Genomic DNA, 17641 nt, shown 5'->3' with positions numbered 1-17641 from the left:
GTGAAGATACCCTTCCTGTTCTTGAGACACTTCATGGAATTCAATGTCAGTGTCGTTTTGAGTTGAAGGACAGCCTGACTCTGAAAGAGATTTTTACAAAGTCCCAGTCCACACAGCTCCCACAGCACATTCTAGTGAACACATTCAAAAGCAGCGGGTAGATGTGAAAGACCCCTGCAGAGTATGGGCTGTCCCCTCCTCCTGACTCCAGTGGGACTCCCATGGCCCAGCCACTGTACTCCTTTTCCAAAAGTGACAGAGGCCTACGGCTCTCTTCTTGAGAGGGTAACGGTGCCTCTAGTGTGCATTAAGCCCATTGCTTCCAAAATAAAATAAGGAGATGTTTTAGTGTTGATATGCTGATCAAAATTTATTCATATTTAATTCTTTTCAATGAAAATCTATTATTTTTATTTTATGTGTATGAATGTATTGCCTGCATGTGTGTGAGTGCACCTGTGTCATGCAGTTCTCACAGAGGCCAGAATAGGGTGCTGATCTCCTGGAACCGGAGTTATGGACAGTTGGTAGCCACCATGTGGGTGTTGAGAACCGAACTGTGGTCCTCTGTAAGAGCAGCCAGGGCTCTTAACCACTGAGCTGTCTCTCTAGCACATTATAATTACAAAGGTTATAATTCTTAAAGGTTATGCAAAACCAGGCCATTCTTTTCCTTAGTTCCACTGTCCTCTGGATTCTAAGTCAGTCTTGGGAAGGTACTCCAGGGTAAAACTTAGAAGGCTCAATTTCTGCTGCAAGGCACCAAATACTGCTGTATGTCTAAGAATGAAAATGACTTGCATAGTCCTGCTTTTAGTTGCATATGAAACAGTTGCATACTCCTGTTTACGTGCTGTGGACCCCACATGCATGTGGTTGGAGATTGGTCTTGAGAATGCGACAGGTTTCCAAGGTCCCATGGGACAGCTGCCCTGGTCCTAATCTTGATTCAGATGTTGTCTGTTAGATGTTGGAATGGATCGTTGTCTTTGGGGGACTTTAAGAGCAGTAAGAATCACTGAGACTTTTAGATTCTCAGAAAAGACCTCTCCTGCATGACCCTTCCCCTTCCAACACTGACAGAAACCCCTTCCCCTTCTTCCATCCACCCAGGAGTGAATCATTTTTTATTTCCTGGCCTTGGGGGAGGCAATGCAAACATGGCTAGTTTGATCATTTACAATCCTGAAATGGATCAGCTCCTGTAAGATCAGACAGTGGAGGAGCTGGGACCAGTCTGAGGCAAGTCATCCAGTCAGACAACCATCTCAATTTCCTGATCAGAGCCAGTGAAAGAGCCTTGAACCAGAGGGGAAATCTGGGTTCTAGATGCTGCCTCCTTTTACCTTTACAAAAAAGGTTTTAAAACCTGCCCTGCCTGCATCTCCGGGTTACCATCAGAAGAGAGTTCAAGTGCATTGGAAAAGCAAGTTACTGCACAAATCTCAGCACGCCTGGGTGGATTTCTGAGCATCAGTCCTGTGTTCAGGCGTGGGCGGTGACTCACCGGAGCCCCAGAGGACACTGGGCATGGCTGTGTTCTGTGGGGTCACTGGGGTGGCTGTGTCTCGGCTCTTTCAGTATGTGGCTGACCTTGTCTCTCTCTGCTCTTCCACCTGCTTCAGGCTGGGGGAAGTTTGCTCGGCTGACCAGAGCTCTGACAAGCAGCAGGGGCGTCCTGCAGCAGCTGGCTCCCAGCGTGCAGAAGGGCGAGAATGTCCACAAGCACTCACGCCTGGCGGAGGTAAGAGGGGGCGAGTCCCATCAGCCTCACTCCCTGGGGGCACATGGGCAGAGCATGTGGCCCAGAACAGGTGTGCTGGTACCTCCAGCCTCTTGCATGGTGTGTTGGTCTTGTCTGGGCTGCATAAACCATGGTACATGACTGTAGGTAGGTGACTTGACTCCTTTGGGGTTTGTACTTTTATGTGTGGAAAAGCAGACTGGAGACAGCCCTGTAGTCCGTGTGTGAGATTACAGGTGCCAGCTCACTTTTCTGAGGATGTTGGAAAGGAGCTAGAAGTGCTTCTTACATGTCAAGGATTTTTTTTTTTTAACGTCTAGGTCTTTTATCTCTTCTTGTACATTAAGCCATGAACTCATAGGGAATGGGCTTCAGCAGCTCCTGCTCCTTTCTGTTGGTTCTCACAGCGTGCTTCTCTGGGTGGGGTGGGCTGGCGCTTCTCCTGAACCCAGGTCCCTTTCTCTCTGGCTTCCTTTCTCTCTGGTCATTTTCCTTCACACGCTTCAGGAAGCTGCCTTGGCTCTTAGAGTGCTTAATATGCTCAATACGCACATTAACTCTCTTGGCAAGAATCTTACCCTTAACTTGTTTGATACAGCGATGCCAACAGCACGCTGAGTGGCGTTGGAGACTCCCAGTTTTGCCGCGGTAGCATTTGTGGGGCATTCCTTTTTGAAGAGCACCCATACCCTTGATGTCTGCAATGTCACCCTTGTGTCGATCGGCATCTGTGTGGCCAAAGGAGCAACGGCGTGTTTTCTAAAAGGCCTAGAGAACACGTGGCGGTCCCTCCCTCTTCCTCTTTGTGTTTGTTTTGGCAAATCACCGGAAGATGGCTGCTCTAGCCAAAAGCTATTTTTTTAAACTTATAAGGCATAAACAGTTTTGTTATTTGAGCAACATATATGACTCAAGGAGACCATGATGCAGGAATCAAGACGCAAGAAAATAAAAGTCTCCCGTGATCCCTCTGGACTCGTAGCACCCTTACAGTTTTCCTTTGTACGATGTCAAAACAAACCTTTTTTCTGTAAGCAGCTTGTGTCATGTAATCTGTCACAGCAACAATGGAAGTAGCTAACATACTTAGGGAAAAAGGACTTACCTCGAAACTTCAGTTAAACCTCCTCAGCTAAAGCTCTTCAGAAGTAGGAATCCAGTCTCAGAGACAAAGAAATTCCTGACACGTTGATGCTTATGAGGTGGTGATGTGGCTGAGGATCGCTGTGCACAGGGAACATGACCACATCATTCTTCCTTCACTTTCTTTTTAAAATATTTTATTTTTGATTTATTTAAATTTGTTTTTATTAAATTGTTATGTATTATGTATCTGAGCGTATTGCCTGCAGGCCTCTAAGTACACCCATATTGTGCAATACCCACGGAGGTCAGAAGGGGGCGTCAGATTCCCCTGGAACTGGAGTTGCGGACAGTTGTTAGCTGCCGTGTGGGTGCTGGGAACCGAACCCGGGTCCTCCCCAAGAGCAGCCAGTGGTCTACCCACTGACCCATCTCTCCAGCCCCTCCTCCTTCTCTTTATACAACCCTTTTCGGGTTAGTAATAATGTTCTTCAAGTTATTGTTTTGATGGCCCCCGAGGGACGATCTGGTGGTGATATCTGTTTGCTAGGACATGGAGAAGGCAGGAAACCCTTGGGACACACATGGCAGGTTTGGTACAGCCTCTTTTCTCTGTCCTGTGCCTGGTTTTCAGTTTCCCAATGAGACCAGGGTGGGACCAGTTCGGGGTATCTCATGCCCTGCGTAGCTCATGCCTCCACCTTACCTGAGTGTGACAACAGAAGCTCTCACTCTGCCTTGAGAAGCCAGTCAGCCCTTGAGCTGTGGTTGAATGGTGCAGCCCTTTCTGACCTAACTTCTCACTCCCATTTTGCAAAGGGAGAAACTCCCATCATGCTGAGCTCCAGCAGGTGCTCTGCACACATGCGGTGCCTGTGATGTGAGCCGGGTGACACAGGCTCTCCAGGAGCTTTTCCCAGCAGTGGGGTTGGGGAGTGTTCATTTCCGTCATTTCCGTCATGTGAGGAGAGACCCTTGAAGGGTGGCGGCATCGTTTTTCGTCATGACGATTGGTTGTGATGGACTACTGAACGAGGCCTTCTGACCGACGGCTCTATTTCCCTGCTTCCTCTTGTGGTTGATGACGTGACCTTCGGTCCTGTGTCTGTCCCTTCCGCTCACTGTCACGTGGCCCTCCTGGCTTCCAGCTGTTCCCCTCATGTACGCCTTAGGCTGGCTCTTCCCATTGATGCCTGCGTGACGTCGCCTTCAAGTCTTTGCTTAGATGTCATTTTCTCTGTGCAGTCAGGGCTTTGCCAGACAAACAGCAGGATATTTATGACAAGATTTGCTAGAGGAGCTGGCTTCTGTGACCCTGACCGTCGGCTCTCCAAGTCCCAAACTCATAATGAGGTGAGGGAGTAGAAGCCGAAGTTCACGGCGGATCCTTTTCCCGTAGGAATGTTAGTTGCTTCTCATATTGCTGTGACAAAATACCTGAAGCAACTTAAGGAAGGAAAGGTTTGTTTTGGCACGGTTTGAGGGATGAAGTCTGTTGGGGCGGGGAAAGTGTGGGGCAGGAAGTGAGGCAGCTGGCCAGATGGCAGCCACAGTCAGGAAGCAGGGCGAGATGAGGGCTGGTGCTCGGCTTGCTTTGTCCTTTTTACCCAGGTAGGACCCCAGCCCATGCTGTGGGGCTGCCCATGTTCAGGGTGGATCTTCCCTCCTCAGTTAAAGCTCTCTGGAAACAAACCTCACAGACACATCCAGAGGTGTGTTTCCTAGGTGATTTCACATCCTGTCAAGGTGACGAGCAAGGTCGGCCAGCACATCAGGAAAAACTTGTTCTGTTTTTGAGGTCTTTCATCTTATTGGATGAGTCCTGCTCACATTATAGAAGCGTTCTGTTTCCCTCCCCAAAGGTAACTAGTTATCGATGTTAATGATGTCTGCAGTGTAGTTTATAGGACACTTACATGCATGTTTTCTCGATAATCGGCTATCACGGCCTAGCCAAGTTGACACATAAAACTAGCCATTGCAGTTCACCTTCAGTGGGATGGTCACACGTTTCCTTAAGCCATGCTTAATCTCCCAGTGAGACAGTAACACAGTCACACCTCTGCCCTGCATGAACGTCCTGTGTGCGATGGAAGACATGGTCACTCCTCCCAGAAGGGATGCAGATTTCAGGGACTTCTCTTACTCTTCATGTCCTGTTCTTAAACGCAGAGATGTAAAGTTAACTGTTATCAACACATATCACACTACGAGAGGAAAAAAGGACGAAAATAATTAAAGTAAGGGAGAGACATAGCCCTGCGCTGGTTTGCCTTTGTCAACTTGACACAAACTCCAGACACCTGGGAAGAGGAGACCCCAAGCTGAGGAACTTCTTCCGTCTGTCAGCCTGTGACATGTCTGTGAGGCATTTTCTCAGTTGGTGATTGATAAATGAGGGTCCAGCTCTGTGAGCAGGGCCATCCCTAGGCAGGCGGGCCTGGGCTGTGTAGGAGGGGTGGCTGAGCAAGCCGGGGGGAGCCAGCCAGTGAGCGCCTGCCTTGTGCTCCTGCCTTGGCTTCTCTTGGTGCACTGTAATGTCTAAGCTGGAATAAACCCTTTCCTTCCGAAGTTGCTTTTGGTCAGTGTTTTATTACAGTCACACAGAGTAGCTAGAACTGAGGTTGTTACCGGGAGCACAGGGTATTGCTGTGATGGGCCTGGCCTGACCATGTTATTTTTAGGGAGGACTGTGGAAGTGTTGGGAACTTTGGACTGCAAAAGCCGCTGAGCTCTTGGAGCTTAATGAGCTGTCGCTGTGGAGCTTGGAACACTTATGCTGAGAGAAATGTGGGTGATGGAGGCCTGGCTTGTGAGGTTGCAGAGGGACATTTGAGAGTCCATTGAAGACTCTAACAGGGCTGTTCACATGATATTTTGGATTAAGAATCTGTAGAAATGAAACCTTTGTTTTATTGGGACAATAAGGCTGGTTTTAGTGTGTGTATGAGAGAGAAAGAGAGAGAGTGAGAGAGTGAGCTAGAGAGAGAGTCAGAGAACAATGTCTGGGAGTCAGTTCTCTCCTTCTACCTTGTGGATCCTGGGGATTGAACTCAGGTTGTCAGGCTTAATGGCAGTTTCCTTAACCCACTGAGCCATTTTGCTGGCCCGTGTTACTATTATTTTGCCCAAACTATCATGCTAGATACTTAAAAATAGCAAAAAGGAAAATTGTTCTTACCCCTACAGCAGTGGTGTCAGCAGGCACAAGACCCATGCAAACTCAAACAGACAAAAACTCAGCACAGAACTGCAGAAATGAACAGCAGGCCCAATCTTAGCTGAAGAATTGTTGGGAAGCTGATTACTACTAGGTGAGGAAGACTGATCTTCTTGAAGGAGGGACTCTAGATAGGCTGACTAGATCTCAGTGGATGAACTTGCACTGAGGGACATCTGGGGACACTTAACTGTACATGATAGGCCTTAACATCAATGACAGAACAGATGAACTCCAGTGGGGGTGGGGGCTATGGGAGGGGCCAAGGGGGAAGGGTGTAGAGATGATTCTCTGTATGAAATACACAAAAATTCAATGAAAATTAAAAAAAGAACAGCAAATGCTTTTAACTGCTGGGAAAAAAAGAAAATTGTTCTTTATCCCCTCTCTGGTGGTCTTCCGATCTTTACGTAGGTCTGGTGTAGGGTCTGTATCATTTTCCATCTCTGCAGTAAACCTCTTTTGATATTTCTTACAGTCTCCCAGCAACACATCACCTGATTTGTATTCATCTGAGAAAGTCTCTGTTTTGCCTTCGCGCTGGGGGACGATTTTGTGCAGTGCAGATTTATAGGCTGATGTGTATTTTTCTGTCAGTTCACTTAAGTCTTACTTGCATGGCTTCTAAGATGTTGGAGGTTATTCCTATCTATGTCTCTGAAGGTTGGGTGTGATGGTTGGTGTTAATTGTCATCTTGACAGACTCTGGAATCACCAGGGAGGCTCTGGGCCCTCCTGTGGGGGATTGTCTAGATTGTGTTAATTAACGTGGGAAAACCTGCTCCTGCTCACTGCAGTGGTAACACTTCCTGGTTGGGATCCTGGTCTGTGGAAATAGAGGAAAGAGCAACCTGCGCTCATCCCTTCCTGCTTTCTGACTGGATGGGCTGTGTCTGGCTGCTTCAGCTCCTCCTGCCTTGACTTCCCCACCGTGGTGGGCTGTACCTTTGAATTGTGAGTCAGAGAAAACTTTGTCCCACTAAGTTGCTTTTGTCAGACTATTTTATCACGGTCATAGGAAAGATAGTGGCAGGTGATATGTTCCCTATGGCTCCTTTGAGGGCTTTTGTTCTTTTTGATATTTATGTGACCTGTTCTGGTTTGTTTGTGCGGCCGCATGCCGGCTGGTGCTCCTTCTGCTTCTGGGATCTGAGGTTTGGCACTGACGAGAGTTTAGTGAATTCTCGGTGGTTGCTGGCTGTGGAGTCTTTCTTCTGTTTACTCTCACCGTGTTATGTGAGTCACACCTCACGTACTTACCCTCCTTTTGGGATAGTCCGCTCTGATTATTTTTCAGCCCTTTTCTGCCCTTTTGCTGTTCAGTTTTGGACATCTCTAGTGATATCTCTGCTGACTCCCATCTTCTAACAACCCTGTAAGAGGCAGCCTTCATTTCTGTTGCAGTGTTTCTGGTGCTTGGCCTTTCCTTTTGGTTCATTCTTAGACTCCCTCTCTGTTTATATTGCTGGCCTGTGTTTTCGTGGTCTGCAGTATCCTTCAGAACCTGTAGTGTGTTGATCACAGTTGTTTTAAACTCCCAGACTGATATTCGGGTCTGGTTCTGAGGCTCGCTCTGCCTCTTCAAAATGTGCTTTTTGCCTCTGGTTTTTGGTCGAAGCAGACCATGACATACTAGGAAGAAGGAACTCGTGTAAATAGACCTTCAGTGATGCAGGGTGCAGTGCGGCTGGGAAAGTGTTCTGTGGTCCTTGGGCGTGAGGCTCTGTCAGCCCATGCCATGGACCCAGGCTTTCCACTGCCGTATCACGGCCTTCCCTCCTCTCTTAGGAGGTTGGGGATAGGGACAGAGAGGTGGGGATGGCTATGACCCTTTCCCAGCATCAGCTAAGCTGCGGTAAAACACCAACAAAGCTGAGCCTGGTAAAGGGGTTTCTTGGGCGCCCAGGTCCTATTGAGAACTGAATGCTTGGGAACAGAATCGTCCCTTTCCCCTTCCTCCTTCCAGACCTGTGAGGGGATTTCTCTCAGATCCTCATGGTGGGAGCCTCGTGGAACCCTGTGGAAACCCTTAAATGAGGTCCTGTGACTGTCCTGCTGGGGTGCTTAACTCCAACTTGTCTACCAAGGTGATAGCTGTTTTATAATGACAGTTTGGGTTTGCTGTGCAGTGCTCCTTCCTGTGGGGGCTTCTGCTGAGGAGTTCTGACCTGGTGGGTTGTGACTCTCTGTGTCTGCCTGTCTTTCCAGTGACTCCCTGTCTCTGCCTGTCTGCCTTTCCAATGCAGAGACATCTGCTTGCTCTGGGCCTGTCTCTGATAATCTAAGAGGAGTTGTTGACTTTACAGGTGGTTCAGTGACACTGGTTTTAGGACACAGTAATGGCTTTCACACCCCTCCCATGCAAGACTGGGGATCAGAAGGCTTCTGTGCTGGTTCGTCTTTGTCAACATGACACAAACTAGAGTCGCCCAGGGAAGAGGGAGCCTCAATTGAGAAATTTCTTCCATCAGACTGGTCTGTGGGGCATTTTCTTGATTGCTGATTGTGTAGGAGGGCCCAGCCCACTGTGGGCAGTGCCATCCCTAGGGAGGTGGGCCTGGGCAGTGAGAGAAGGCTACCTGAGCAGCCAGGGAGAGCCAGCCAGTGAGCAGCATTCCTCCGTGCTCCTGCCTCTGTTCCTGCTTGAGTCCCTGTCTCAGTGATAGAAGGTGATCAGGGAGCATAAGCCAAGTAAACCCCTTCCTGCCCAGGTTGCTTTTGATTAGTGTTTTAATCACAGCAACGGGAAGTAACTAGGACGGCTGTGGGTGTCACACAGGAAAATCTGAGCCCATCCTCAGCCTGTAGTGTACCTTCTGCTTTCTCACAGCGAAGTGCCGTTGGTTAAATAGGACACTGGGAAACCTCTCTGGCCTCTAGGGGAAGCAGACGTGGCACAGACTGAGCCTGGCCTAGCAGCTTGCTTTTAAATAGATTGTGTGTGTTACCGTCAGGCCCTTTGCGGCTCCCTTCTCCCAGCACCCGGCCCGGCTTCCATCCGCACTGCACTTGCTGTCTCCCTTCTACACGGATTCTAAAACGGAAGGGAGGCTTTCTGTGGGCAGGGTGCAGTGTTCCTCTTCTTCTCCAGTCCTCTAAGTGTCTTAGGGCAGGTTTACAGAGGAGGAATATATGATTGGGGAAACTCACTGACTTTTCTGAGGTTTTCTCAGGTAAGTAGTGGATTGTCATTTAAAAATGAGATTTATTTCAAAAGCCAGGTATAGTGGTGTGTATTTGTAATTCTAGAGCTCTACAGGTGCAGACAGGTAGATTCCTGGGATTTCTGGCTTGCCTAACCTACTAAGTACAGTCTAGGCCAATGAGAGACCCCATTTTACAAAGCAAGGTGGGGCCTGGAGAGATAAATGGTCAGCAGTTATGAGTGCGTGCTGCTCTTCTAGAGAACCTGAACTCAGTTCCTAGAACCCATGTTGGGAGGCTTACTGTGCTGGATAGCTTTAGTGTCAACTTGACACACTTGGGTTGAGGGAGCCTCAATTGGGGAATTGCCTCCATAGAACTGGCCTGTGGCCGTGTCTGAGGGGCATCTTCTTGATTGTTGAGCGATGTGAGAGGGCCCAGCCCACTGTGGGTGGTGCCACCCCTGGGCAGGTGGGCCTGTGTTGCATAAGAAAGCAGGCTGAGCAGGGGCCAGGGGAGCAAGCCAGTAAGCAGCATTCCTCCATGGCCTGTGTGCCAGCTCCTGCCTCCAGGTTCCTGCCGAGTTCCTACCTTGGGCTCCCTGATAAACTGTGACCTGAGAGATGTAAGCTGAATAAACCCCTTCCTCTCCAAGTTGGTAGTAGAGTGTTTTATCACAGCAATGGAGAAACAAACTAGGACAGAAATTGGTACCAGAGAGTGAGGATTGCTGTGACAGACCTGGCATTGGAGGATTGTGGAAGTGTTTGGAACTTTGGGCTGGAAAAGCTATTGCATGCTTAGAGTTTGTTGCTGTGGAGCTTGGAATAGTTAATGTTGAAAGAGTTGTGGACGATGGAGGCCTGGCTTGTGAAACTTCAAAGGGAAGCAGAGACTATCAGAACTGTTCGTGTGATATTTTGAATTGAGAATCTGTGGGTTCTGGTTGGCTGGGGCTGAAGAATCAGCTGTGATTAAGAAGAGACCAGAACCCAAAGTAAAACCTTTGCTTTACTGAGAGAGTTGATGCTGGTTAGCTGGGGCTGAAAAATCAGCCGTAAGTAACAGGAGACCAGCATCGCCGTGGTGAAATCCTCTGGGACGCATTTCCTCAGGGTCCGCACACAGAAGCTGTGGTAGAGAGGGGCCTGAGCCTCCATCTCTAGCTGGAAGCAGGACTTGGGAATGTGTAAGAGTCTCCTAAATCGTGAAGGGGTCACAGAGAGCAGCTGAGGCTTGGCACACAGGGGCCAGGAAAGGCCATAGGTGAAAGTGCAGCTTCAGTTGCAGTGAAGACCCCAGGATTGAAGGGGTCATGGTGAGAATCTGAGGCTTTGCACCCCAAGAGGTAAGAAGAGGCTATTGGTGAAGGTGTAGCCTCAGTTTCAGTGGAGACCCCAGCTTTTTGAATTGCCGGGACCATGTGACGACCACCAAGGACAGCAGTAGGTGTGGACTGGAGCTGGCCTGGGTCTGTGAGATGAGCTGTGTATGCTGTGGACGGCAGAGTCAGCAGGGGGGCTGCCAGAAGATCGTGAGTGAATCCCAGATGTCCAGCCTCGAGCTACTTTGCTGGACTTAGGTTTTGCTTAGGTGTGCCCGATTCTTCCCTTTGAAATAAGACAGTACTTGTTTTGGATTTTATAGGAGCCCACCCACAGTTAAGAGACTTTTAAGAGACTATGGACTTTTAAGTGTTTGGATTTTTATTTTTTTTAAGGACTGTGGGGTTTTTAAGGTTGTACTGTCTTACGATATTAATGTTAACATCATACCTTGGGGATAAGAATTGGAAAGATTATGGTTTAATAGTGATGTGTTTGTGTGTCGAGTTGACAAAGGGTCAGTTGTGCTAGATAGCTTTAGTGTCAACTTGACACACCTGGGTTGAGGGAGCTTCAGTTGGGGAATTGTCTCCATTGAATTGGCCTGTGGCCATGTCTGTGGGGCATCTTCTTGATTGTTGAGTGATGTAGCCCCAGCTGTCTTGGAACTCACTATGTAGACCAGTCAGGCCTTGAACATACAGAGATCCGCTTGCCTCTGCCTCCTGAGTGCTGGGATTAAAGGAGTGTGCCACCACACCTGGCTGAAAAGAAAATCTTAAAAACAACACAAGGTAGACAGAACTTGAAGAATGACGCTGAGCTCATCTGGCTTCCACACACATGCACTCCACATTGACCTGTGCTTGTCCACACGAATGTGCGCGCACACACACACACACACACACACACACACACACAGCAAAACAAAACAATCCGAGGTTTATCTGACTCTAAGCTCAGCCTGTTTCCCATTTGGGCAAATTCCTTCTGGGCACGATCTCGTCTTCCCATCTCTGATGGAGCTCGTACCGCGGTGTATTGACCACTTTTCTCATTACTGTGACAAAATACTTACAGAAGCAGTGTGAAGGAAGAACTGATTGTGACTTAGAGTTCGGAGTGGAGTCCATCGTTGCGGGGAAGCCGTGGTAGTAGCAGCCCTGCACCGGCTCACATCTTGGCAGGCTGGGAAGCAGACACTTGGACTGGAACTGGAGCTGGGCTATAATTGCCCATGAGGCCTGCCTCCTAAAGGTGCCACAACGTCCCCAGACGGCGCCACCAGCTGGGGACCAAGCGTTTGAACACACCAGCTTGTGAGGGACATTTCACATTCAAACCATAGCACAGGGTGACCAAGCCCTTCAGGCCTGTGGGGGCTTGTAAGCTCCCTCATCTCTGGACAGGACACCAAGTTCACCTTCTGGTCTTAAGAGTATCCTATGCCAATGCATATGCTGGGCTAGGGGACCTTTGCACGGGCTGCATTTCCTGGGGTGCAGAAACTGAGTAATGCCCGGGGGTACATGGCATTGGGCAGGGGGAGACTGGCTCACAGTGCAATTCCCAGAGGTGGCTACTGGCAGTTGGGAGCAAAGTGCCAACCTGGGGGTTTCCATCAGGTGGAGGTGTCCCCCAGCCACCTTCCTGGGCAATCACTGGCCCATGCTCACTGGAAACATTCTGTCCCTTTATGAACTAAGAGCTGCAGGCTGTCAGCAAACTGCTCTCCGTGTAGCTGAATAGAGCTTCCTTCTTGAATGGAGACACGAGGGGTACCTCTCTGAGTCCAACATCCCCTTGTTGTGGTAGCTGATTCTGCCTTCCTAAGGTGGAAAGTGCGATCTGTAGAGGAGTGCAGTAAACTTGCTGTGTGGTCTCCATACAGAGGTAGTATTGCGGTGGTTTTTTCTGGGCCCACTCTGCCTCTGGCCTTTCTCTCCATGAAACCTCCATAGAAGACAGATGAGATTCCGCTTTCCCTTTATCACCCTCTCTGGCACCTTCCAGCTCAGGATACAGGCTGTGATAGACAGCTGTGGAGGTTGGGGCAGGCACTAAGGGAGGGGTGAGCGGCACTGTATTAGTTACTATCCTGTTGCTGTGATAGAAACACTGACCAAAGCAACTTATAAAAGGAAGAGCTTATTTGAGCTTACGGTTCCAGGGGGATTACAGTCCGTCATGGTGGGGAGGCATGGTGGCAGGAGGTGGCTGGAGCAGGAGGGAAGCTAAGTGCTACATCTTCCAGCAGGCACAGGAAACAAGAGAGCAACTGGAGATCTGGCAAGGCCTGTGAACTCTCTAAGCCCACCCCAGTGCCGTGCTTCCTCCAGCGAGGCTATACTTTCTAAGACCTCCCAAAACAGCACCACCAACTAGGGACATGTCCAGATACTTGGAGCCTATGGGGGACATTTTCATTCAAACCACCACAGGCACCCTGATCGAGACTCAGGTCCCGAGCACAGTCATAGAGCACAGCTGGCAGTCGCAGTTCAGAGACGCGACGCTGCTGTTCTTTCTCAGAGGTGACTGGATCCGGGCGTGGAGCGGCCGGCCAGGTCGTGGCCTGTTGGCAGCTCAGCCGTGTGGCTCGAGGCAGGTCATTTCACCAGAGAGAGCTTGCTCTTCCCCTCTCGCTTCCCTTCAAGTAGACAGTGAGTTCAAACGAGAATAGCGTTTTTGTGGATGAACGGAGCGCCAGGGAGTTTCTGAAGTGAGCACCAGGCTCGTGGAGAGTACTAGAGTTATGTTTTGACTGCTGGCTTTTTATATCTCTCTTTGGAAATGTTCTTAGTCTTCAGAGATAAAACAGTTCTTTATGAGGTTTTAAAATAAGTATATGGGCTTGGAGAGTTGCTGCTCTGATGGGGACTGGAGTTCAGGTCCTAGCACTTACGTTGGGCAGCTCATAACCAGCTCCAGGGGATCTGATGCCCTCTTCTGAAAAATAAAATAAATTAAGAGATATATAAAGTAAAAGACAAAATGCCCAGTTTTTGAAATTTTTTGAAAGGAAGCTTTGTTTTGTTTTCTGTCTTTTTTCTTTTCTTTTCTTTTTTTTTTTTGAGTTAGGCTCTGTGTAGCCCAGGCTGGCCTCAACCTCATGGTGATCCTCCTGCCTCAGTCTCCCAAGTGCTGGAATGACAGTCTGGCACCACCACATCTTGGAGAAGTAACCTTTTCCATAATGCGTATATTTCATTACCAGTGTTTGTGTAATTTTTAAATTTTCATTTTTAATCAACATGTGAAAAGTAATATATATTTGTGTTTAACACAGTTCAAAATGTGCGTACGTGGTGGATTGTCTAATGAACATGGTTAAGGTAGGTGCTGTTTTCTGGTGAGACTACATAGTCTACCCTCCTTGCAATGCAACTCATTCCTCCTTTTAACTGAAACTTGGCATTGTTTGGTAAACATCTTCCCAACCCCCTCAACCCCTAGACCCTGGTAACCACCATTTTATGAGTTCAATTATTTTTATTTATTTATTTTTGTTGTTTCACTGTATATTTTTTTATTGAAATTTTGTACACTTCATACAAAACAAAAGATGATTAAGAAATCATCTTTATCCTCCCTCCGTATCCACAGTCCTGTGCTGGACAGCTTTAGTGTCAACTTGACACACCTGGGTTGAGGGAGCCTCAATTGGGGAATTGCCTCCATTGGACTGGCCCGTGGCCATGTCTGTGGGGCATCTTCTTGATGAGTGAGTGATGTGGGAGGGCCAACCCACTGTGGGTGGTGCCACCCCTGGGCAGGTGGGCCTGTGTTGAAAGCAGGTTGAGCGGGGGCCAGAGGAGCAAGTCAGTAAACAGCGTTCCTCCATGGCCTGTGCTCCAGCTCCAGCCTCCAGGTTCCTGCCCTGAGTTCCTACCTTGGGCTCCCTGATGAACTGTGACTCAGGATATGTAAGCTAAATAAACCCTTTCCTCCCCAAGGTGGTATTGGTGGGAGTATTTTGTCACAGCGATGGAGAAACAAACTAGAACGCATACATTCTATCATATATGTTAAGGCCCATTGAGTCAAGCATTTGTACCTAGACATCCCTCAGTGCAAGTCCATCCACTGGAGTTCTAGTCATCCTATCTAGAGTCTCTCCCTTAAAGAAGTTCAGCTCTCCCTCACCCAGCAGTGATCAGCTGCCAAGATTATGTAGGATCTGTCTTCCTGTGCCTGGGCCGTTTCATTTAATAAGTATCCGCCAAGTTCATCCATCATGCAAATGCAGAACCAGATTCTTACATTTACTTTATTTAGTGTGTGCGTGTGTATGTATGTGTGTACGTACGTACTTGCATGCACACTTGGGCCCAGCATGAGTGTGGGGGTCTGAAGACAACTTGCACGAGGTGGTTCTCTCCTTACACCCGAGAGTTCTAGGATCACAGTCAGGTCGTTGGGGTTGGGGCGAGCGCCTTTTCCTGCTGAGCTGTCTTGCTTACCCAAGTAAGCAAGTAGAGACTGTTCAGTTCTCTTTAGAGACCGAATAGTATTTCAGTGTGCGTGTTGAGGTATAGCTACCATTTTCTTCCTTCATGTTGTGGATCGTGTGCACCTCTGCCAAAGAGACAGCTGCTGGATTTCAACTGATTTCTTCCGGGAGTGGGGCTGCTAGGTCACTTTGTCACTCTGTTTTTGGGGTTTCTCAGGCGGCACTGTGCTGATTTCCATCCTGGATGAACTACGCACATCCTGCTCTCACTGCACAGGTCTTCTTTTCTCTCTGTCCTCACCAGCTGGCCCGGAAGTTGCTATGCAGACCAGGCTGTCCTCCATCTCACAGAGATCCGCCTGCCTCTGCCTCCCGAACGCTGGGATTAGAGGTGTGCGCCACCACGCCCTGCGTTGACCGTGTAGATGTGATTGCTTGCGTCACATTGACATGTTTTTAACAAAAAATGTGGTCTTGCTACTATACTATTTGTTATATTGTTTTCAGATTTGCTTATTTTTCTCACTTAACAGTGCGCTAGGGATGTCTCTAAAGAACAGATGTCTCCGCAATTCTTTGTATCGGGTGCGTTGCAGTCCACTACACACTGTATCTAGACCTGTCTCCCTACCCCCCAGGGATGGGCATCTAGATTATTACCAGCCTTGATGACCACAGATAACACTTCAGTGAACTTTCTTGTTTTTGTGTTTTTAATGGAGAAATGTTTCAAACTTACAGAGTAGTAGAGAACAGTGTGGCAAACATCCATTTACAACTATCTGGAAATGGTAAATGTTGATAATTTCTCACTTCAAACAAAAATCAAAATTGAGACAGTGCAGGGAAAGCAGAAGTCCTCTGGAACACCTTCCTGGAGGCCGTCCCTGCCCCGAAGCAAGCTGTGCGTCTCCTTCCCATTGGCCTTCTTCATAAATAGATCACTTATGTATTCATTCATAAAACATGCAGTAGTTGATGTGTAATGTTTATGTATTTGAACAATAATATATTACGATAGGTTACAAAGCAAATTTACACCTAATATTGATTTTTTAAAAAACTTAAAAATCTCGAAATATTGTACATCGGCAGGGGGTTGCAAAGCTAGTGGTGACTTGCGCCCACCACCCAGCTCATCTCTAGGTTATGGTGCTATGCAACTAGATACAGTGTAACATCCCGAACAGGAAATGGACCTGTTGCTAATTAAACTAAAAGTCGTATTCAGATTTAATGTTTTTACACATGCTCATTTCTGTGGTGTGTTTCTATGTGATTTTCTTTCTTTTCCCTTCCTCTCTCTCTCCTCTCTCTCTCTTCTCTCTCTCACCTCTTTCTTTCATCCACTCTGGGGCTTTACCTGAACCCAAGTCTTGCACATGTCCAATGCTCATCCTACCCCCGAGCTGTACCCTACCCAGCATTCACTTTTGTCTCATGCATTAATTTACTTAACCTACACCACAGTGAAGACAGATTTGTTCCACTCCCACCACGGAGCTCCTGAAACAGCGCAGTTTCGGTTACACCTCACCCCCAGGAAACCATTAATTCATTCTCCACCTCTGTGATTCTGCAGTTTTGACATGTTGTGTAGACGGTGATGCGGTGACTTCGCTAGTGTGATGCCGTTAGCGTCCACCCAGTCTTCCTGACTTGAAGGACTTCTTCCCTTTTCCATGCGTGTCTATGCCGGTTTGTCTAAGCACCCACCCATGAAAGCATAATGTGGGTTGTTTCCAATTGTCTCTGCTCTGTGGATAGGTTTTTGTGTGAACATATGTTTCCATTTCTCTGGGATAAATGCCCATGTGTGTGTGTGCTGGGTTTTGTGTATTTGTACATATATGCAAGTATATAGTTTTATAAGAAAGCTGTTGGGCTGTCTTTGGTTGCAATTGGCCATTTTATTTTACATTTTCTAGTGCTGTATGAAGGGTATTTGCTATTTTTTTCTTGCCAGCATTTGGTGTTGCCATTCTTTGATTAAAACCATTTTCCTAAATGTGTAGTGATGTCAAATTGTGATATGGCCAAGAATGTTGAACAGCTTTTCACCAAAATGAGCTTATTTTCCAAATGCATATCATCTTTGTTGAAATATTAGCTCTTATTTTTCACCCATGTCCTAATTGTTTTTTTTTTAATGTACATGTGTACAGTATATGTGTGTGTAGTATGTGTGTTTACATGTAGGTGTGGGTACACGGGTGCCATAGCATGTGTGTGGAGGCCACAGGACAACCTTGGGTGTTGCTCCTGACCTCCCACCTGTTTGAGGTGGGGTCTTGTTCACTGCTTTGTAAGCCAGACTAGCTGGCCTGAGAGTTTCTAGAGATGCTCCCGTCTCAGCCTCCTTCTTGCGCGCAGGCACGCTGGGGTTCTGATGCGTGGTTCAGCATCCTTCCTCTATGTGCGTTCTGGGGATCTCAACTCCAGTTCCCACACTTGCATGGCAAGTGCTTTATCCATCAAGCATCCACCCAGCCTCTGTGTCTAGCTCTTGGGAAAGAGCATGCTGTTTGCCTTCTTACCAGAAGTGTGTGAGAAGACAGCCACCTTGCATGTTGCTGTGACCTCCTGGCAGGTGGGAATTCTAAAGTTTTCTCTATTTGGCGAATAACATGATTTCACTTTCGTTTCCATTATTGACTGGAAGTGAGGTTCAC

The 17641-nt window shown here is 47.9% G+C and overlaps 1 protein-coding gene across 2 annotated transcripts in view; it reads left to right on the top strand.

Moving 5' to 3' along the window:
- The window catches only part of Kcnh1 (potassium voltage-gated channel subfamily H member 1), a 348705-nt gene that overhangs the window by 62728 nt on the left and 268336 nt on the right, over positions 1 to 17641 (top strand). For both annotated transcript variants that reach the window (XM_008824811.2, XM_008824812.2), the window contains exon 5: positions 1626 to 1744. In XM_008824811.2, coding sequence (XP_008823033.1) covers positions 1626 to 1744 — 119 coding nt within the window. The remainder of the gene's footprint in view (positions 1 to 1625; positions 1745 to 17641) is intronic.

This window comes from Nannospalax galili, unplaced genomic scaffold, assembly GCF_000622305.1.
Source record: "Nannospalax galili isolate Female #2095 unplaced genomic scaffold, S.galili_v1.0 scaffold648, whole genome shotgun sequence".
NCBI classification, from domain to species: Eukaryota; Metazoa; Chordata; class Mammalia; order Rodentia; family Spalacidae; genus Nannospalax; species Nannospalax galili.
Note: the sequence above shows the minus strand (reverse complement) of the source record. Positions and strands in the feature narration are given on the sequence as shown.